This window comes from Anarrhichthys ocellatus, unplaced genomic scaffold (genome assembly GCF_004355925.1).
Source record: "Anarrhichthys ocellatus isolate YVR2014 unplaced genomic scaffold, GSC_Weel_1.0 scaffold118, whole genome shotgun sequence".
In the NCBI taxonomy this organism is placed as follows: Eukaryota; Metazoa; Chordata; class Actinopteri; order Perciformes; family Anarhichadidae; genus Anarrhichthys; species Anarrhichthys ocellatus.
Genome location: NW_022280148.1, coordinates 63,089 through 84,521, shown reverse-complemented (window position 1 = coordinate 84,521; position 21,433 = coordinate 63,089). Strand labels below are relative to the sequence as shown.

The 21,433-nt window shown below is 45.6% G+C and overlaps 3 protein-coding genes across 4 annotated transcripts; 1 reads left to right on the top strand and 2 right to left on the bottom strand.

The window, feature by feature from the left end:
- Positions 1–73: 73 nt before the first annotated feature.
- apex1 (APEX nuclease (multifunctional DNA repair enzyme) 1) lies at positions 74–3,362 on the top strand. Of its 2 annotated transcripts, none has more exons than XM_031876916.1 (5): positions 74–188; positions 1,270–1,398; positions 1,541–1,704; positions 1,800–1,992; positions 2,425–3,362. In XM_031876916.1, the coding sequence occupies exons 2-5, from the start codon at positions 1,338–1,340 to the stop codon at positions 2,937–2,939; spliced, it is 933 nt and encodes a 310-aa protein (XP_031732776.1). In that variant the 5' UTR covers positions 74–188; positions 1,270–1,337; the 3' UTR covers positions 2,940–3,362. The 2 variants fall into 2 exon arrangements, with proteins under 2 accessions (XP_031732776.1, XP_031732775.1); XM_031876915.1 differs by having other exon boundaries at positions 1,267–1,398.
- Positions 1,508–9,662, bottom strand: LOC116399627 (zinc finger protein 17-like). The gene is made up of 9 exons (XM_031876914.1): positions 9,265–9,662; positions 8,433–8,635; positions 8,215–8,313; positions 7,934–8,029; positions 7,718–7,828; positions 6,761–6,884; positions 5,513–6,659; positions 5,277–5,329; positions 1,508–4,882 (listed from the first exon to the last, which is right to left on the bottom strand). Exons 1-9 carry the CDS (start codon positions 9,296–9,298, stop codon positions 3,615–3,617), a joined length of 3,135 nt encoding a protein of 1,044 aa, XP_031732774.1. The 5' UTR covers positions 9,299–9,662; the 3' UTR covers positions 1,508–3,614.
- Positions 9,663–10,214: 552 nt separating this feature from the next.
- On the bottom strand, positions 10,215–21,393 carry LOC116399602 (NXPE family member 3-like). Its single transcript, XM_031876863.1, has 4 exons — positions 20,780–21,393; positions 19,048–19,112; positions 11,434–11,637; positions 10,215–11,351 (listed from the first exon to the last, which is right to left on the bottom strand). Exons 1-4 carry the CDS (start codon positions 21,118–21,120, stop codon positions 10,807–10,809), a joined length of 1,155 nt encoding a protein of 384 aa, XP_031732723.1. The 5' UTR covers positions 21,121–21,393; the 3' UTR covers positions 10,215–10,806.
- Positions 21,394–21,433: the final 40 nt, after the last annotated feature.

The window sequence follows — 21,433 nt, the reverse complement described above, 5'->3', positions numbered from 1 at the left end:
CGTTTTTCAATTTAAAAAGACGTGATAAAAACGTGTTATTTGTCATTTCTGTCAGGCATACGTTTAGGCATTCAGTAAGTGCATCAAGCACGTGGTGAGAAATCTTTGCACTGCATTGTGAGTTTGGTTTGGGGGAAGTGACAAAAGAAGTACTCACCTCGTCTTTGCATCCTGTTGTGAAAGTACAAGTAAGATTATTTGCATCTCCTTTTTCTGAAACGTGTTGCTGGTTGAAATGAAATCACGTGCGTTGTTTTACCGCATTTGCAGATTAATCAAATAAGATGCATATCAAGCTAATTAAGCTAGCTGGCTCCATTCATTCTCAAGGCAGGCCGTCTGCTGCTGGCTCTGTTCTCTTTGTCACGGAGGACAAGCTAGCGTTAGCATAGCTGGCTACAAAACCTGTTGTGTAACGCGTTAAAGCAGCTTAGCTAATTTATTTTTTAGGGTTTTGCGTCTTCTCCGTGCATGCTGTTAATTGTGCATCCAGTGGGCTAGAAATGTATTCATATTTTGTATTTAATGTGCTCGGCTATAAGCTTCTTCACAGCAACGACTTGCATCAAAATAAACGTCCCGCTTGCTCCCACTTAGTCAGAGGATTTACTTGCCTTTACAAGCACACTATTTTAAACAAATGGCGTTTAAATCGGAGGGATTTTTCATTATGAGGACCCTAATGGTATCTCGGCCAACACTCGATAGTGCGATACTGGTGTTGATGTGCATCTATTCGAGTGTTAGTTCGCACTCAAGTTTTCAGACTTACTATTGTAAATGTTTGCAGATTATTAACTAAAAAAATTAGTCTCCGTTACAAAGCTGGTCCAACGGAGAGCCCTAACAAGTATTATTTAACTACAAACATGTTATGCTCAGTACAGCAGATTCATTTTTTTAAATTGTTGTGTTCTTAAAATCTAAAATATTGTTGGTAAACAAAGAAACTGTGCCGTATTACGCAACATCAGTTCTCAACCTTTGTGCATGTTGACTTAAAACCTCAAATATGTTGAATTAGAATTAATGCAACTATTTATCAGTATTTTTCTCAAACAATTGGTTAGCCTAAGAAATGCCAGGAAAAAAGATAATTCTCAGGTGACATCTTCAAGTATTGCATTTGATTGCACTCCAGTAAAAACATGCTGATGATTTAGCCTTAATGGCACAGTGGGAAACAACTGTGAAACTCTTGTGTATTGACTGATAACAGTTTCCAGAGAAATGCATCACAATAATTGCTCCTCTGTTTTCCCCCAGCAGCGTGTGTGCTGTTGTGTGTGCGTGCTGTGTGTCTGCGAGGTGCGTGTGCAGTCAGAGCGAATTCAAGCATGAAGAGAGGCAAGAAGGCAGAAGAGGCGGTCGCGGACGGGGAGAATGACACGGGCTCTGGTGAGACAGCGTGCACCAATGCACAAACACTTGCTGTTCTACTGCATATCGAACAACTTTTAAATGCATCTTTTAAACTGAAACGTGTGTGTGTGTGTGATCAACCACTTTCATGACCCCGTATGCGTCTTTCACCTCGCAGCTTCGGCAAAGAGAACCAAGAAGGCTAAGGAACCAGAGGCCCCGATATTGTACGAAGATCCTCCTGACAAAATGACCAGCAAAGATGGACGCGACGCCAACATGAAGATCACCTCCTGGAACGTTGACGGCCTGAGGGCCTGGGTGAAAAAGAACGGCCTGGATGTGCGTTTGCGGTGACCGAAGGCAACGTGAGTGATTTGCCAAGTTAAGTTCTGAGAACAGTTTTAACGGTCCAATGCTTGTGTTCTTCCTCCCAGTGGGTGCGTGAGGAGGCTCCAGATGTTTTGTGCCTGCAGGAGACAAAGTGTGCAGAGAAATCCCTCCCCGCTGCCATCACCTCGATGCCAGAGTACCCTCACAAGTACTGGGCCGTGTCCGATGAGAAGGAGGGTTACAGTGGTGTGGCTATGCTGTGCAAGACTGAACCCCTCAAAGTCACCTATGGCATTGGTGAGTGGTGTCTTCTACTGGGCCTGTATAGCACACTGTCATTGAACCTGCACTGGTGGCTGTAAATGACAACAATACTAGTTTAGATTCTAGGGCATCATTTTGTAAAGCACATTTGTGAAGTACAGCTTCAAATTGATTCACTTTTAAGCGTTTGGAAATTGCATGAAAAGAGATTTGATTATTTTTTTTAAGTACATCTACAGTTTCTAGTTTTTATGCTAAGCTAAGTGGCTGCTGACTTTAGCTTCACATTTACTGTACACGTCTCAAGAAAAGGAATGAGCATATTGTCAGAACTGAGTGAATTGAGTTTTTTTTATTACCCTACAATTTTTTTGTGAACACAAACCTACACAATAAGTTATTGAACTTTGAATCCTGGTGAAGACATTCCATTCTTAACTGCACCTTACCTTCCAAACGCTCCAGGCAAAGAAGAGCATGACAAGGAGGGCCGCGTCATCACCGCCGAGTTCCCCAGCTTCTACCTGGTGACCGCCTACGTGCCGAACTCCGGCAGAGGCCTTGTGCGCCTAGATTACCGAAAAACGTGGGACGTGGACTTCCGGGCGTACCTGAGCGAGCTGGACATGCAGAAGCCCGTGGTGCTGTGCGGCGACCTCAACGTCGCACACCAGGATATCGACCTGAAGAACCCGAAGGGGAACAAGAGAAGCGCAGGATTCACCCCAGAGGAGCGCGAGGGCATCAGCCAGCTGCTGGAGTCCGGTTTCACCGACAGCTTCCGCGAGCTCTACCCGGAGCAGGCCAACGCCTACACCTTCTGGACCTACATGATGAACTCCCGTGGAAAGAACGTGGGCTGGAGGCTCGACTACTTCCTGCTGTCGTCCAGCCTGCTGCCGGGCCTGTGCGACAGCAAGATCCGCAACAAGTCCCTGGGAAGCGACCACTGCCCCATCACTCTGCACATGGCCGTGTAGGTCACCTTCTGACCAGGGCTTTACATAGCCCTCACTGGTTTCATAGTGCTACCTTTCCGGCTCTGCAGTAGCGTAGTTTGTCTAGTACTTTTAAGGGTTTGTTTTCAAATTAAACTGCCATTAAATGACAAGCACAATTCATACTGCCGTTTATCCTGAAGCTTGTCAGTAAACCCAGTGGTGTACGATGTCTATCCCGATTTTTCAACAATGACCCACGACTGGCTGTGGAGCTGTCTGTTGTCTGTACTACTGCTGATCTGAGGAAAGCCTCCATGTCACAGAGCCTGCAGTACGTGTTTGTTGTCTGAATTTAAAACCACTGCTCATAAGAATATGTATTGTTTGTTTTAAGCCTCTTTTTCCAATGCAGTGTCTGTTGTAGAACATGTCCACAATAAAATACTGGATTTATGTACCTTCCTTTTGTTCATTATTTGAAGACTAGATGACGAAAAAAGAATTGCATCTGAAAAACACTGCTTTAATCGCAACACAACCTGGGAATCAAATTCATTCAGTGTATGGAAAACATTCAACATGAACCTCTTCCTAGAGCAAGTTTCTATACTAGAAACTGTTCACTCCAATTGCATAGGAGATTTTGTCCCACTCTAAACTATAATATTTCAATTTTCAAAATATTAATCTCCAGATCAATAGTTAAAGTCTCGACTATTTATTCTTCATAGTGTGTGTCCGTTGATGCATTTTGAGATTATATGATTGCCTGAATCCCTTCCCGCATTCCACGCAGAGGTACGGTTTTTCCCCCGAATGCGTTCGCTGGTGTCTCTTCAGACGGTTGGCACTTAGGAAGCTCTTGTCGCACTCGCCGCAGGAGTACGGCCGGACTCCCGTGTGGTAGCGCAGGTGGATGGTCAGGTAGCAGGACTGAGTGAACTTCTTGCCACAGTCGGGGCACTGGAAGGGCTTGTGGCCCGTGTGGAAACGCTCGTGCTTCAGGAGCTCTGCATGGGAGAAGAAGCCCTTCCCGCAGTCGGAGCAGAGGTACGGCCGCTCGCCCGAATGAGTCAGCTCGTGGCGGATCAGGGTGGCCTTGTAGACGAAGCTCTTGTCGCACTGCGAGCAGCTGAAGACGTCCTCCCGGGTGTGGCAGCGCTCGTGCTTCTTCATGTTGCGCTCCCTCTTGAAGCTCTTGCCGCAGAAAGAACACATGAAGGGCATCTCCTCGGAGTGGATCTTCATGTGGCTCAGCAAACCCCCCTTGTAGAGGAATCCCTTGCCGCACTGTGTGCACGTGTGCGGCCGCTCCTTCTGGTGGATGCGCTGGTGCGCAGTGAGGGCCGCCCGGTAGGCGAAGCTCTTCCCGCAGTTGCAGGTGTGCACTCTCTCTTCCTGGTGAGTCTGGAGGTGCCTGTTGAGGTAGCTGGCACAGCTGAAGCCCAGGTCACAGCGGGGGCATTTGTAAGGACGCCCCACCTTCTCCGCATCCTCGCCGTGGGTCTTCAGGTGTCTCACCAGTGCGGACTTCCAGGCGAACGCCCGGCCGCACTCCGAACACAGGTACTCGCCGTTCTCCATGTGTGTGCTCTTGTGCTCCCTCTGAGCTGCCAGGGACTTGAAGAACTCCCCGCAGATCAGGCACTCATACTTGCGCCCGGTTTTGTGCGTCTGCCTGTGCCTCTCCAGCGACTGTTTGAAGGAGAACCGCCGTCCGCACTGAGAGCACAGGAAGGGCTGCTCGCCTGTGTGGATGCGCTGGTGGGCTTTCAGTAAGGACTGGAACTTGAAGCTCTTCTCACAGTCTGGGCAGCTGAAGCGGCCCTCCTCATCTGCAAGGGGTCGAGAGGACGGCTCGTCATCCTCGGTCTCAAGGGAGTGGACCGTGTCAATGTGCTGCTGGACCTGGGATTCCTCCGAGTGGTGGCAGCAGCACTTAGGACAGGAGAAAGCAGCTGATGAGCCATCTGCAACAAAACCTTCAGGAAGAAACAAAAAACACATCTGAGACTGGAGCGAGAAACTAACATTATTCTAAGAAATGGTAGAAACTTGTGCTTGCATTTTGGAATTTTATGGTTGTAAGAGTAAATAAGGGATACTCCTTAACCCTCCGAATTACAGGTTGAAAATTAATGACCACACAATTTGCCCATAACTGTAATTAAATTGCAGTTTTAAGTTGTAATTATAAAATAATAACGGTGCCTGTCGAGGCATTTAGGAAGGTATATGCCCAACTTGGCAATTCTTTCTGGTCTGTGATTTAGATCAGATTTTTTACCTGCCTTTATTTTTATAATATATTGTAATGTCTAAGTTCCCTTATCCCTCTGTTTCTGTAACTGTGGTGAGAAAGATCAAACAACTCACTCTCTTCACCGTCCTTTGCAGAGACGACGGGCGAGCCATAAGAATGCTCTGCACTGTTAAAGAGAAAGCAGAAATCAACATGAGGGGCTTGATCTGCCTGAAGTCCCACCACAGCCACGCAATATTCGACTCAACATAAAATATCACGTTATATTTCTATGTAGTAACCCTGTAATAGAACCAGGATGAAAGAAACTGAAATAAACAAAACCATTTGTGAGACGAGACGTTTTTACCAATGGAAGGGCAAAGGCTTCAGCTCTAGAGGGTTGGCCTTGGTAATCTCCTTCCTTCGTTTAGTGCCCATGCGCTTCTGTAAATTTATCACCTGGATCTTCATGGTCGGTTTGCGTTTTCGCCCACTCGTTCGAACCTTCACCGGGGAAACGACCTCCGTGTCAAGTTCGGGCACGGTGCATTCAGGCTCAGAGGTGGGACGCTCACAGCTCTGAACCTCTGCGTTCTCCGGATCTTGATCAACATCATCATCATCATCATCATCCGCCTGCAGCTGGCTGTCGGGTTCGGCAGGTGCAACGGGAGCTTCGCTGATATTTTCATCACCTATAACCGCCTCTTGCCCATCCTCACGGCTCGCTGTGGGCATGCTGGCGTTGTGATCATCAGCGTGAGTTTTTAGATGCCTTGCAAGCGCCAGCTCCCAGTTAAATTTCTTGTCGCACCGATGACACGCGTAAACGCCATCTTCCATGTGCGTGAGCTTGTGCTCTGTGCGGGCAGACAAGGAGTGGAAGGTCTCCCTGCAGACGACGCAGCTGTACTTGCGTCCGGTACTGTGCGTGTGCCTGTGTCTGTCGAGGGACTGCCTGAACGAGAAGCAGCGACCACAGTCGTTGCACCGGTGGGGGCGCTCCCCGGTGTGGATGACCCTGTGGGCGATCAGCGAGGAGGCAAACTTGAATTTCTTCTCGCAGTCCGGGCAGTCATGAGGTCCCGTGGAGACTTTTTCTTGGGAGGACGCCAAGTCGTCCGCACTAACCTCTGGATGGATGATGTCGGCCGAACCGCTCGCGGCTTTATCCTGGGTTGCCTCTTCCCCTGCTTCACCCACTTCTTCCTCCATGGCCGCCTCTTCAGGAAGCACTACCAGCGAATCGTCGGCGCAGACGTCCGTTCCTTCAAAGCAGTTTTCTCCCATTGCCACCTCGATGCCGGTGCTTGCGTCTAACTCCACCTCTGCGTAGTCGGTCACTGCGACGATTTCAACCGCTATGTCATCCACGAATGATGCGGTGTGTGCGTCATCGCAGAGGCCTTGCTGTGTATCCGATTGGTCGGGTTGTTCCGTGGGTCTGGCCGCTCTGCTGGACGGAGCTGCGGAGAGGGAGGACAGGATGCTGTCGCCCATGCTAGAGGGTGGAACTGCACCAAAAAAAAAAAAACAGGACAAGGGTGACACAGGGTTATTGTCGTAGAGTTGCGTCAGAGAAACACAATGGCAGTGGAAATGGGAAGTAACTCACCGTGCTGCTCCAAAAGCCCGAGGTGTTTGTGGTGCTGGAGCAAAATGTTCAGGTCCGTAGGCTCCGAGACTGAATGCACACAATCCTCCAACACAGAGCGTTCGGCTCCAAGCCAGGAAACAGTCTGTGGGAAATGCATGAAAACACACATAAACACCAAATCCAATCTAAACATTTCATCTCAAGACATGAGATTTGCTGGTTAAAAACCTGTAAAACACATTACTGACCAACAATGATCTCTGACATTGTGCGTAGCACTGCCCCTCATTTAATCTACACTCGCAGTTCCAGACAGTTCCTAACAGAGCACATAGCTAATATTGCTATATATGGTATGCAATCTTATCTACACTCTTATCTAAAATTCCTTTGACTACACATACACAGACTTGTAATGATATTGTGAAGACAAGACCATTACACATTCTGAGCTACATTTGTCACACATTTCTATAAACCATTGGAGGCTTTACACTCATTTGTTTATTTGATTAGCAGTAAGATAATGCCACTGTACTAAAGGCCATAATATTACTATTTATATATTATAAGTTTAGTCTATACTTGCATAGCCAGACATATCTCCGTCAGTCAGTGCTAAAGAAAGGTCTGGCTCCACACATTATCATTCTGGTATAGGGGGAACCCATTTTGTTGAAATTGTCTTTTGGTCACATGCAGCACAATGTGCAACAGCCACTGTATGAAATATGCTAAATATGTAAAGGTTGATTGACTGATATCATATCCCGGACGTTACTGACATATTCTCTGGCAAATATCAATGTCCACCATCATTGCACACCATCAGGGACTTTTGAAATTGCCGCTGTTGTCTACCTTTTCTGCAAGAAGTTAAACCGTATAGACTTAGTATGGTAGTTTAAGTTATTCTTTGATGGGGAGATACTTTTAACTTTTCATTAAAAATGATGACAAAATGACACCTCTCACCTGCTGGAGGTCAGGAACTGGCAACAGCTGAGCCAGTCGACAGAGGAACTCCCAAAACAGCATCTGCAAGTCGCTGTCATACTGAGGCCCATACTCAGCAGGGAAGACCTCCTTTGAAAGACACAAAGAGTCAATTTTACTGCATCGCACATACACAACCAAAATCAGGTATCAGCATTGGCTTTTTTTGTTTCCCTGGAAGTGAAACCGCCTCACCAAGAAAAAATCGTGTCTCTCTTCGGGATCTTTGAGCAGAGTCTGGATCAGCTCAAGAAAATTAACCGCTACTTCCTCTTCTTGTGTTTCTTTAATCTGCAATGAGGGCATAAAGATGACACATATTACAAGTTCACTACCGGAAAACCTCCTGAGTTGTGTTAATACACTTGTTGCTATGCCAATAACAACAATATGTTTACAATAAACACATATTGAAGCTAAGAAGCAGAAATATTACAAGAAAGGTTAGAAATAAACAAATCTAGATTGACACTTACATCATTCAGGATGGGGTGTCGCGGTTTAATGTGGTTCAAGATGGACATGATGAAGTCCGACTCCACGGGCTGTCCACTTCGGCACAACTCAAGAATATACTGATGAGGAGATATTGTTCACAATACAGTTAACACATCTTTTTCTGTCAATAACTTTCCATCCAAAAAATAAAAAGGACATTAGCGATGAATGCCTCGTGTCCTCCACTGGTACCCACCCTGGCTCTCAATCCCAAATTAAGTTGCGTCCCATGCTTGTACATTAGCAGCTCTGGGACCATGTCCATCACCAAAGAGACAAACTCTGCCACTTTCCAGTAGTTCAAGACATCTTGTTTCCTCAGAACCTGCCACATGGAGGCTGCCATAAGCTGGAAAGGTGGGACCAGGAGGCGCAGCGACGCCAGAGGTAAGGGGTCACCTGAAAAATAGAAAAGCATCCAGACGGAAAGTGAATGCAGCTGACTGTTTATCCTAATTCAACTATCGGATATGTTATCTGTCTACAAAAGGCGAAATCACATTTGTCAAATTAATGATCAGACTGTACAATGATGGGGTGTCAGACTGGGGCTGTTATGTAGTTATTCCTGAGGTCATTCTGGGATCAATTAGGGCAAAATAATTGGTTTTAATTATACAACAAAGTGATGTCTGCACAACATAAAAACACCAGGAATGTGAGGACAGTGAATAGCTATGTTGCCCATGTAGGTGCTTTTGTGTATTAGCTAACCCCTATAGGAACAGCGATGTGTTTTGAATGCAACTTCACTAGTGCATGTTCAATAACCACAATGTTGCTTAAACACGGTTAGCCATTTGCCAAGTTGAAACAGTACAGCACTCACTCATGTGACAAAAAATGACCTGCGATGCATGATAAAACACGTAAAGGTAACGTTGCTATCCGAATGTAAGTTAATGGTTAATAAGCTAACCGGGCTAGAGTTAAAGCACTGATACAAGTCAACATTAGCTCAACTATCACCAACTGCAACTTCCCCACTGATTTGCTTTTAATCGTTCTCGGTTTTCCTGTAAACAAACCTTTAGAAATAGCCGTGAAGACACTTGAGTCCATCTTCTCACACCGTTTTTAAAAATGTTAGTAACGCTAGCTGAGGTTAGCTGCTGTGATCCAGCTAGCTAGCTACCCAGCAACAGTTGGCTAGTATTGGTAGAAACTGAATGACAAAGATGGGACTGAGGTAACGTTAGTTATCCAGCTGAAGCTACAAAACGTCTCCTCTCAATAAGATATACATTTCGATTGAACGTAAAATATTCAAAACAATCAGTTGGGTTAGTTAACGCTAACGCTACATGGGGAAGTCGATTTGTTGTCAAAGCCCTCTTCTTCTCCATTTTTATTTTACGGCAGCTGACATTTTTATTGTTGTTACCGCCACCTGCTGGAGATTCGTCGCACTGCACCCACCTTCAACAGAATCAGACGAGCTGTTTCCCGGTTTCCAGTCTTTATGCTAAAATAAACTAAAATAAAGTAAACTAACCATCTCTTGGCTTCAGCTTCATATTAAACAGTTTGTGAAAGTTGTGTAATTCTTTTCATCTAACATTCAAAAAGGAAGCAAATTAGAGCATTTCCAGAATGACTAGAGTCTTGATCATCTCAAGAAAGTTAACCGCTACTTCCTCTTCTTGTGTTTCTTTAATCTGCAATAAGGGCATAAAGATGACACATATTACAAACCGGAAAACCTCCTGAGTTGTGTTAATACACTTGTTGACATGCCAATAACAACAATATGTTTACAATATTTATAATGTAATCTTATTGCAGATTTCTTGAGATGATCAGGACTCTTATGACCATGTGATATTTCAGTTTTTCTTTTTTAATAAATTTGCAAAAATTTCTACATTTCTGTTTTTTTCTGTCAAGATGGGGTGCTGAGTTAATTAATGAGAAATAAAATGAACTTTTTTGATTTTAGCAAATGGCTGCAATGAAACAGAGTGAAAAATTTAAAGGGGTCTGAATACTTTCCGTACCCACTGTACATTGTCATGGCAGGTTCTTGTTCTGACAAATATTTGGTCCATTTTCTCCATCTTATGTATCTGAAGAGGACTTTCAAAGCCATGCGGCTAACTTCTTGCAGTGGGTGACCTCTCCATATAAGTGCCAGACCCCAGGAGATCCTGCACCTGTAGTCTGAGGAGATGGAGGAGATCAAGCCTTCTACAAAGGTTCATGCACATCATGAAGACTTCAGATGATGACAGTATATCCATGGCATGACAGGGAAAAGTGTCGACAGTGCATCCTTGCATCCAAACTCATTAAATTCAAACTTAAACTGAAAGCCAGGATACCCGTTCTCACAGTTCAAATAATTTAAGAAACTTTGTAGACACCACTGTACTGAAACAAAGTAATGCAATCGACATATTGACTCATTTTTATTTATCTTCCTGTGTTGGTGTGTATATAAGATGTGCACAGTGCACATTATTTTGTATTTATTTAGAAGTTATCAACAATTTGACCCTGAGTATGGACTGCTGAACGAAAAAATGCACCCCCACTCCTCTCCCTCAACAAACACAACACATTGAGCTGCCTTATTGAGGGCATATGTAAGACAATAGATGGTTTACCATATTCTTAATAATGGGAGGTGGTGGGTGGAGGTTATGCAGCAGGTGGTGGGCCAGGGTCATTTCCCAGGCATCTATCAGATGAACATTCAGTCCTTTGAACATGGCTCTGAGGACCTTGTTACACTGCAGCGAGTGCCAGTCGCTGTTGGTTAGCGACACAAAAAGGTTTAAATCTTTGGGGTTCCCTGTCCGGATGACGACCAGCGTGTCTGGAGCCCTGTCCAGCAGCCGCACCACCGCCCTGCGGATGCTCTGCAGCCTCCTGATGTAGATCTCCATGGGGAAAGTGCCGAAGTGAGCCCAGATGCCAAAAACTACGACAATGTTGGGGCCTCCGATTAAGCCATCTAGCTCATTAGCAATGTAACGAAGCTCGCTGGTCGAGACAACGACAATCCGGATTGGAGGGCCGTGGAAGCGGGACGTCACCAAGATGTTGTTTGCATAGTCCAAGGACATGTAAGGTCCAGCTTGCTTCGGGCTGTGCAGGTCAAACTCCTTAAGACCTGAAAGTATGACAGGGGGAACACATTAAGCTGCAGTGGTAACAAAATCATCTGTTGCCAGAAATCCCTGTGGATCAGTTACCTGGTAGAGCTGTGTTGAGGAATTCAAACCACTGCCTGACGGTGGAGTCTCCATACATGTGGACCACCTTGCCTTTCAGACACTGACTGATGGCAGACACGCTGAATTCGCAGACTGTGGTGCCACCAAGTGCTCGCCACACACCCTGGTAGTAATAACCAGAGGGTCCAGACGTCACAGTGCTGCTCTTCACCTTTAGCTGACCTAAGAGGAAGTTAAAGAATAAGGGTGAGGTTATCCCATGAAAAAACAAAACCAAGCTGTAAAGGGATTGTATCAGTGGCGGCTGGTCAATAGAGGGCGCTAGGGCGCCGCCCCACCTTGAGCCACAACAAATAAAATTAAAATAAATAATAATAATAAACTATACAAATTGTCAATATTTGTGTTTTTGAAATATTGAATCACCCAGTAATATGTGTAAAATATGATATCTGCGGTAAATATATGCTTTTCCTGCACGTCCTCTCTGCGTGTGCACGTCTCAGCTAGCTGGGGCACTGGCGAAACTGCCCAAAAGAGGCGGGTCTATGAAGCAGTTTAGCCAATTGCTGATTAAAGATATAAATGTGTGACATACAATTTAGACAATCAGCGTCCTCAAATAGATTCAGCTGCACGTTCCCGTCTGGACTAGTCTCTACAGGCGCGAGCACTGCTCCTCCAAGACCCGTTTGAGAGGAGAACTTTGCGGAGAAACTGCAGTGAAAGAGCTGATCCCAGATCAGCCTGACCTCAGAATCAGACAGCAGACTAGCGGGAAAGGGAAGCAGTACATGTGAAGCTTCTCTAGCAGCTGTACACCAGACAGGTTTGGCTAGCTGGATGATGTCATGCTAATAACTTATTTAGCTTTTTAAAACAACGGGGACAGATCCAGCACGGACAGTTACGGGAGTGAGGGACATGAAGCACCTGTCTGAGAAATGGATATATAGTTATGAATAAATAATTATATATATATGTGTGTGTTTTATATTATAGTGAATATTATTACATGATATATATATTATTATATTATTATTATATTATACAGAATATTATTATATGATATATATATATATATATATATATATATTATCTCCTCCGCAAATCGCCACCTTAACGTGGTGGAGGAGTTTGAGTGGCTCAGTGATCCTGGGAGCTATGTTGTCCAGGGCATTAGCCCCTGGTAGGGTCTCCCAAGACAAACAGGTCTCAGGGGAGAGCCCAGACTAAGAGCGGTTCAAAACGACCCCAATGAAAAGCAGCCCACGGACTTCAGTCACCTCGCCTGGACCAGGGAAACCGGGGCACCCTCCCGGAGCGAGACCCAGGAGGGGAGCTCGTAGGCGAGCGTCTGGTGGCCGGGCCTTCGCCCATGGGGCCCGGTCGGGCTCAGCCCGAATAAACAGCATGGAGCAGCCACCCTGTGGACCCACCACCCGCAGGGATAAGCATCGGGGTCGGGTGCAATGCAGACCGGGCAGCGGGTCAGGCGGGAGGCCTGGGCGAGCCGATCGCCGGCAGCATAGACTAGCTCTAGGGACGTGGAACGTCACCTCGCTAGCGGGGAAAGAGCCAGAGCTGGTGCAGGAGGTGGAGCGGTACCAGCTAGATATAGTTGGACTCACCTCCACACACAGCGCTGGCTCTGGAACCAAGCTCCTGGAGAGGGGTTGGACTTTGTCCTTTTCCAGAGTTGCCCAGGGTGAGAGGCGCCGGGCGGGAGTGGGGATACTCACGAGCCCCCGGCTGAGCGCCGCTGTGTTGGAGTTCTCCCCGGAGAACGAGAGGGTCGCCTCCATGCGCCTACGGGTTGCGGGGAGCAAGGCTCTGACTGTGGTTTGTGCTTATGCACCAAACAGCAGTTCAGAGTATCCGGCCTTCTTGGAGTCGGTGGGAGGGGTCCTGGAAAGGGCGCCTCCTACCGACTCCATAGTTCTCCTGGGGGACTTCAACGCTCACGTGGGCAATGACGGAGAAACCTGGCGGGGGGTGATTGGGAGGAACGGCTTGCCCGATCTGAACCCGAATGGTGTTTTGTTATTGGACTTCTGTGCGTGCCATGGTTTGGCCATAACGAACACCATGTTCGAACATAAGGTGGCTCATAAGTGTACCTGGTACCAGAACACCTTAGGCCGGAGATCAATGATCGACTTTGTAATCGTATCATTTGATTTGCGGCCGTATGTCTTGGACACTCGGGTGAAGAGAGGAGCAGAGCTGTCAACTGATCACCACCTGGTGGTGAGTTGGATCAGATGGCAGGGGAACCGGTTGGAAAGACCCGGCAAGCCCAAATGTGTAGTGAGGGTGAACTGGGAACGTCTGGCGGAAGACCCTGTCCGGGAGGTCTTTAACTCCCACCTCCGGAAGAACTTCTCACACATCCCGAGGGAGGTTGGGGACATGGAATCCGAATGGACCATGTTCAAAGCCTCTATTGTGGACGCGGCCGCTAGGAGCTGTGGCCGGAAGGTCATCGGTGCCTGTCGTGGCGGCAACCCGAGAACCCGGTGGTGGACACCGGAGGTGAGGGAAGCCATCAAGCTGAAGAAGGAGACCTTCAAGGCCTGGTTGGCCCAGGGGTCTCCCGAAGCAGCTGACAGGTACCGGCAGGCCAGAAGGGCTGCAGCTGCGGTGGTCGCGAATGCTAAAACTCGGGCATGGGAGGAGTTCGGGGAGGCCATGGAGAAGGACTTTCGGTTGGCCTCAAGGAGGTTCTGGCAAACCATCCGACGGCTCAGGAAGGGAAAGCAGGTCTTACCCCAGGCTGTTCTCAGCAGGGGGGGGGGGGGGGCAACTGCTGACCCGGACAGGGGACATCGTCGGGCGGTGGAAAGAGCACTTTGAGGAACTCCTAAACCCGACCAACATGTCCTCTGCAGAGGAGGCAGCGCCTGAAGATCTAGGGGGAGGCTCACCCATATCCCTGGCAGAGGCCGCTGAGGTAGTCAAAAAGCTCCTCGGTGGCAAGGCGCCAGGGGTGGATGAGATCCACTCTGAGATGCTGAAAGCGCTGGACATAGTTGAGCTGTCCTGGCTGACACGCCTCTTCAATGTCGCATGGGGGTCGGGATCAGTGCCTATGGACTGGCAGACCGGGGTGGTGGTTCCCATTTTCAAAAAGGGGGACCGGAGAGTGTGCTCGAATTACCGGGGTATCACACTACTCAGCCTCCCGGGGAAGGCTTATGCCAGGGTGCTGGAAAGGAGGCTCCGACCGTTTGTCGAACCTCAGATTCAAGAGGAGCAATGCGGATTCCGTCCCGGCCGTGGAACAGTGGACCAGCTCTTTACCCTCGCAAGACTACTGGAGGGGTTCTGGGAGTTTGCCCAACCAGTCTACATGTGTTTTGTGGACTTGGAGAAGGCTTTTGACCGGGTCCCTCGGGGGTTCTTGTGGGGGGTGCTGCGGGAGTATGGGGTGCCGGACCCATTACAACGAGCGATCCGGTCTCTGTACGACTGCAGTAGGAGCTGTGTCCGCATTCTCGGCAATAAGTCAGACACGTTCCCGGTGGGTGTTGGCCTCCGCCAGGGCTGCCCTTTGTGGTCCTGTTCGTGACTTTCATGGACAGGATATCTAGGCGCAGCCGGGGGGTGGAGAACGTCAGGTTCGGGGGTCTCGGGATCGCCTCTCTGCTGTTTGCAGATGATGTGGTCCTGTTAGCCTCCTCGGATCGTGACCTCCAGCATTCACTGGGGCGGTTTGCAGCCGAGTGTGAAGCGGCGGGGATGAGAGTTAGCACCTCTAAATCTGAGGCCATGGTGCTCTGCCAGAAACGGGTGGATTGCTCCCTCCAGGTGGGGACGGAGTGCCTACCTCAAGCGAAGGAGTTCAAGTATCTCGGGGTCTTGTTCACGAGTGAGAGTAAGATGGAGCGGGAGATCGACAGACGGATCGGTGCGGCTGCAGCAGTAAAGCAGGCGCTGCACCGGACCGTCTTGGTGAAGAGGGAGCTGAGCCGGAAGGCAAAGCTCTCAATTTACCACTCGGTCTACGTTCCTACCCTCACCTATGGTCACCAACTGTGGGTCGTGACCGAAAGGACAAGGTCGCGGCTACAAGCGGCCGAAATGAGCTTCCTCCGTAGGGTGGCCGGGCTCAGCCTTAGAGATAGGGTAAGGAGCTCGGTCATCAGGAGGGAGCTTGGAGTCGAGCCGCTACTCCTTCGCGTCGAAAGGAGTCAGCTGAGGTGGTTCGGGCATCTAATTAGGATGCCTCCTGGACGCCTCCCACTGGAGGTTTTCCAGGCACGTCCAACTGGGAAGAGACCCCGGGGAAGACCCAGGACACGCTGGAGGGATTACATCTCCCAGCTGGCCTGGGAACGCCTCGGGATCCCCCAGAATGAGCTGGAACATGTTGCCGGTGAGAGGGAAGTCTGGGTCAGCCTGCTTGGCCTGTTGCCACCGCGACCCGACCTCGGATAAGCGGAGGAAAATGGATGGATGGATATATATATTATATTATGCTGAATTGCCTGTGAGGGTGACAAAAATAAGATGTCCTGTCGTGTTTGTCAAAGTGTTATTTACTGCTTTTTTCATGTTGGAATAAAGGTTAAATATTTAACTACAAAGTAGTAATGCGTGTTTGATACCTTCATTTTTTTTGCATTAAATCATACTGGGATGTTTGCTGAAATTGATTGGATGTGGCACAGCCCTAAATAGAACATTTTCCACCAGCCGCCACAGGAATGTATAAACATCTTTAGTACGTCTTACTCCTGAGACTATAAACACTGCTAACAGGAAGAGCAACTACCATGAACTTTTACCCTCGTGCTCCATGCTCCCATCACTCTTTTGGGCTGAATATAGTTAATCTCTCTTCAGGAGAACGCCATAAAAAATTCAAAAACTTTTTCCACGTTTTTTTCTGACCATTACTCTCAGTGGATCTCATGCAATGACATTTTCATATTCTTATCTGAACTTTTGTTTCGTTTGGTGGAATCGCACGAGGGAGCCACGTCAGATTCAGCAAACGCTCCTAACTTCAGATGACTGTAAATGACCAGCGTGGCATGATGAATGTCACCTGTGCACAAATGAGCGTACGTTCATTATCATTGTGCTGTCCTCACTGAAAGTTGTTTTAGTAAAACGTAGTTTTCAGCTATACAGCCAGCTTGACAATATATTTCCCAGCACCGTATCCTCCAAGGAACAGACAGGTTGTTGTATTTGCAAGGTTTAATGGTGGAAAATATGTAATAATTTTGTAAAACTGAAAAAGAGCACAAACAATACAAAAGGTAAGTGCCTTTGTAAGTACTTAATACTAGCTAGTACATTAGTATAAATGCTACTAACACAAACCAAAGAAATATGAATATAAACATGTTAATATAACTGTAAATAGTAACACACTTACAGATGAAGCCGATTTTGTGGCTTTCAAGGCACAGGATTATGTGGATTGAACACTGAGATGCTCAGTCAATGAGTCCGGCACTTCTTGAACATCACTTCCTGTTACTCTGATTATTTACACTTCGCTCACTTCCTGTTGAGTGCAGCTATTCACAATCGCCACTAGGTGTTGCTAAAGTACATAAAATAACCAATACATTGAATACAATACAATCATTATAAATTAGCACAAGTAACCCCAATAATACCATATAAGGCTAAGCGTCCTGCCTCATTATGTCCTATATTGAAGTCCTTCTTTCAGAGATCCATAAAGAAAAGTCTCTAATTTTTAACAGTGTGGTGGAAAAAAACTATTCAATAGTACCGAGTGAGTCCTATGATACTGAAATTAAGAAACATTGAGAAAACAAGTTTGTCTTTAAAGTATTCATTCTCTGCGCAGAGAAGGTTCAATCGTCATACAGAATGCAATGCGGTCTGAAGGAGGAAGAACCCAGAGTGTTGGTTGTGTACGACTTAAACGCCTTGAGCACATGGTGGGATATAGGAGTTCATCACGAGGACATCTGGACAACAGTTACCAATCACTGATTAACCATTGAATAGTGATTGGTCCACTGACTGCATCCCCATTCAGCCCCTTATCTAAGTTGACAATATCATGTCCTTGATTAAACACCCCACACACCCACGCACACACAATATTACTCAACTTGAGTGGACCCTCACTTACCATGTCTGACATTGATTAACTTTGTTAACCATTACATACTGTTTATATTTAATGCCTTCACAGTATGGTTCGGGTCAATTTTGACCCAGACCAAGAATTCCCTCATAGTAAGTGTCTATACCAAATTTTAAACTACAGATCTATTTGGAATGTTTAAATGCCTCAGTAATAAATGTATGATTAATCCATAACAAATGTTTCAAAGAGCAGGGAGAGTGTATTTGTTGTTTTTGGAGAAAGACATCTACTATTACACATTATCATGCCCTGTTTTACATAAGACATAAAAACATAAAAGCCATAATGACTTAAATATATTTTATTGAATTTGAAAATGGCATGAACATTCTGGAACTGTTGGAATTTATAATGTAACCATATTTAATCATTGCAACCATTAAACGCTGCCCTCACTGCTATATCATAAGAAACCATAATTATCAATATTAATTCAACATTTACCTCTTAGAACACAAAACATTACATAATAAAATGTTTATTATAAACTAGTCAATAATAATAATGTTATGCCCCCCCCCCCCCCCCCGCCCCCTGCAGATCTTGTGCCTGTGACAAGGCACCCTCTGACCCCTTTGTGTACCATGATCACTCCTGTGCTGTTTTACTATTTCACTGTTTTCGAGGCTCCCCTCACAGTAAGTCATAGTATATATATCACAATGAGTACATTTTAAGTCTTAAATCTTTTAAGATTTATGCTTAACATGTGTTTTGTAAATTAGCGCTATGTGTCTGCTTTCACAACTTGAAACAGCAAATGTTGTGAATTTAAGAACCAGCAGCTGTCTGTCTCTGTGGGAACCTGGGCAAATTCAATTCAATTCAATTCAATTTATTTTTGTATAGCCCAAAATCACAAATTACAAATTTGCCTCAGAGGCAAATGTTGTTGGAACACAGACAGTTCTTGTGACAGTGTCGAGGTCTCCCTTGAACTCTGTCCCATAACAAATACACACAAACATGGCCTGTACAGTTTCACAGTTTCAAGATTCCCTAAAACCACAATTTTCCTTGATTTGACCCACACTGGTAGATCTAAAATCCATCTCAATAGATACGGGTCAAATTTGACCCGAAACAGCCTCAGTGTACAAAAACTTGTAGCACCATGTACAAAAGTATAACATTTTAAAATATTTTAATTTTTGTATGTTTTGGGTCACTTTAGGAAAAGTCATCAAATTTCAGGCTAAAAGAATGACGTTTAGGGTATTTTAGCCTGGTCAGACTGGTCAAAGTACTGAGTGGTCAGACAATAAAAACAGATAGATAAATCATAGTGGAAATTAGCCATCACAAGAGTCAGCAGCAGAATTAAAGGACCTGCTAAAGTCAGGGGATGGGGAACAATAAAGAATGATGTAATTGGCGTGCCACCTGAAGTTCACACGGTCACTGAAATAAAGAAGAAATGGTTCCATATAAAAAACGTCTCGCTCTAATTCGTTTTAGTAATAAATATCAAATAAAATGTTGTGCTCTACCTTGTGGCAACACGGTGACAGTAGCAGGTCCTGAAGCCCGAATGGAGACTTTCAAGTTAACACCCCTGAAGAAAAGCACACATAGTAATTAATTAATTAATTACACTACAACATTAACAACATAAATACAAGAGACAGGCGAAACATTTAATAATTGAATGAAATTAAAATTAGAAAAATCTAGCCTTAAAAAGAGAAACAACTGCTTGAAAGTTCATTCAACATCACAAAATACTTAACCCCTAAAAATAAATGTCGTGAATTAAAGCAGCACTAATTTATATAATTTTCATATAAGCTATGGGTCCAATAACTGTGTAATGTGCAAGGTGCCACTCGCAGTGATGAACCCAGAGATAATGATTACTATCTACAGAACATTTTAGCATCTTTCAGTTCATATTCTTGGTTTTACGGCCAGCAAACTAAACTGTTTTGGTTGAGTCTCATTGTTCTCATCAACATATTTTATTGATGCAAAGCTGATGAACTAATTGACCCGTTGGTTAGTCCTGCCAATCCAACGCAGACTGGTCAATTAAAGTGTAGCTTTGGCCAACTCTAACCAGGGTCTGACAACTATCCAGCTGTATAAACTCTAATGCAATCCTTTCAGATTTACTTCATTGTCAGGCTAGTTTTGGGGATCTGGAGCTAGTCATGGTTAAATGTTGTGAAATAGTGAAACTCGTTGCCTGGAGAAGTTGGAAGGAGATTTACGTTTAAACGTTACATTTCCATGCGAAAACCTGTGGGGCTGACATTAGCAGAGTACGTTAGCACATCAACTAGCGTTACAACTTCTTTGCTACACTAGACACTCAAGGTATATACACGATGCTTTTGTTTTTTTTAATGATTGTAACAGTGAATATACTTTGTCGTCTGTCTCGGTCACTTTTCACTTTTACACTGTGATCTGTAGGATTTTAACCTGTTTTCACTGCTGAATCACTTTGACATCCTGAATATATCCTTCAAACGCATGTCGTCTTAAAATTAGATATTATGTATTCAGTGAGTGCAGTTAGTGACGGTGTGGGCTCCATGGTATCAGCGGGGGGCGGGGCTAAGTGAAGGGTCAATTGTGCTCTACCAACCACTAAACAGCAGGCAGACAATGTCAGCGACTAGCAGGTTGAACAAAGTGCCACATTTAGATTAAAGCAGATATTTCCCTCTGATGTTGGTGAAGACCAAAATACAGCTAAAAGGAGAAGAAATATATGACACAAGACCAAATGAATGCTAATGTGTCTCCATGTCAACTGGTCTCTGGAAACTTATTTGTCAGTTCTCATAACGATGGCGGCTACTCTGTGTGGGCTGTTTCTAAGAGCAACACCTAGGCCAGTGTTTGCTCACATTTTAGCCATATCTACTTTACAAGGTGATCATATGCTAATAGCTTGTTGTGCTGCCTCCAAGTGGCAAAAAATAAAAATTGTGCATCTTAAAGTTTGGAAAAGACTACATCCAAAATAAAATGACTTTACAATAATTCAATTTAAAGTCAAACACAGCAAATACTATCTAATGTTTCAAATGAAAGTCAACTAGTATGTTTCAGACTAGATTGTTTGATTTGCATTACCTTAAAAACATCTTTATATTCAAACTTAACTGCATGCAGTTACAAACTTCTCAAACATTCCACCAAGGAGATACAAAGCTAACACTGGATGTACGTATTTAGAAGTCACACAAAATTCCAGTCTCTCTGCTCCCTCACCTTTGAAAGAGCTTCTCATCATTAGCATTGAGGAAGTTTTCTTTGGATCCTCCCATGTAGTGGTTGATCCTGGCATCACAGCTCAGGTTCTTTGGCTTGTAGCAGAACCACGGCTCTCCTGTACGGAGGTCAGTGTAGTTGCACAGCGGCTGCTGGGTTGGCCGTAGGCAGACGTCACAGAGGGTGGTTTCAGAGAGTGAGCCTGAACGGAAGAGGCTCTTGAAGTAAATCCTGTCGGGCTGTTCTCTGTTCAGCCTGTTCAGCACTGAGATGGCCTCACCTGGGTGAACCAGAGTCACCTGATTGGACAGAGAACCAGAGTTTTCACCAAGTCCAATCATTTTCAGTCATATCAGTAATACTACTTGAAGCACCACACTTTTAAAGGTTCATCTTCAAGTCGTGAACCAGATTAATCTCAGACAATAATCTCTGGAGAATTGTCCTTTCACTTAAACCCTCCTCTGAACTAACTAAAGGTGGGCGGGGCTTCACGGACAATCGGTAAAAAAAACGTTTTAAACATCTCGGTACCTCAACCTGTGCGTCTCCTTCCCAAAGTAAAGAGAATACAGCAGAGTAGCTCCCATTCAGATGATCCACCACTTGCCCAACCACACCTGCTTCAAGCTTCCGGTTGTGCAGCCGGGCGAG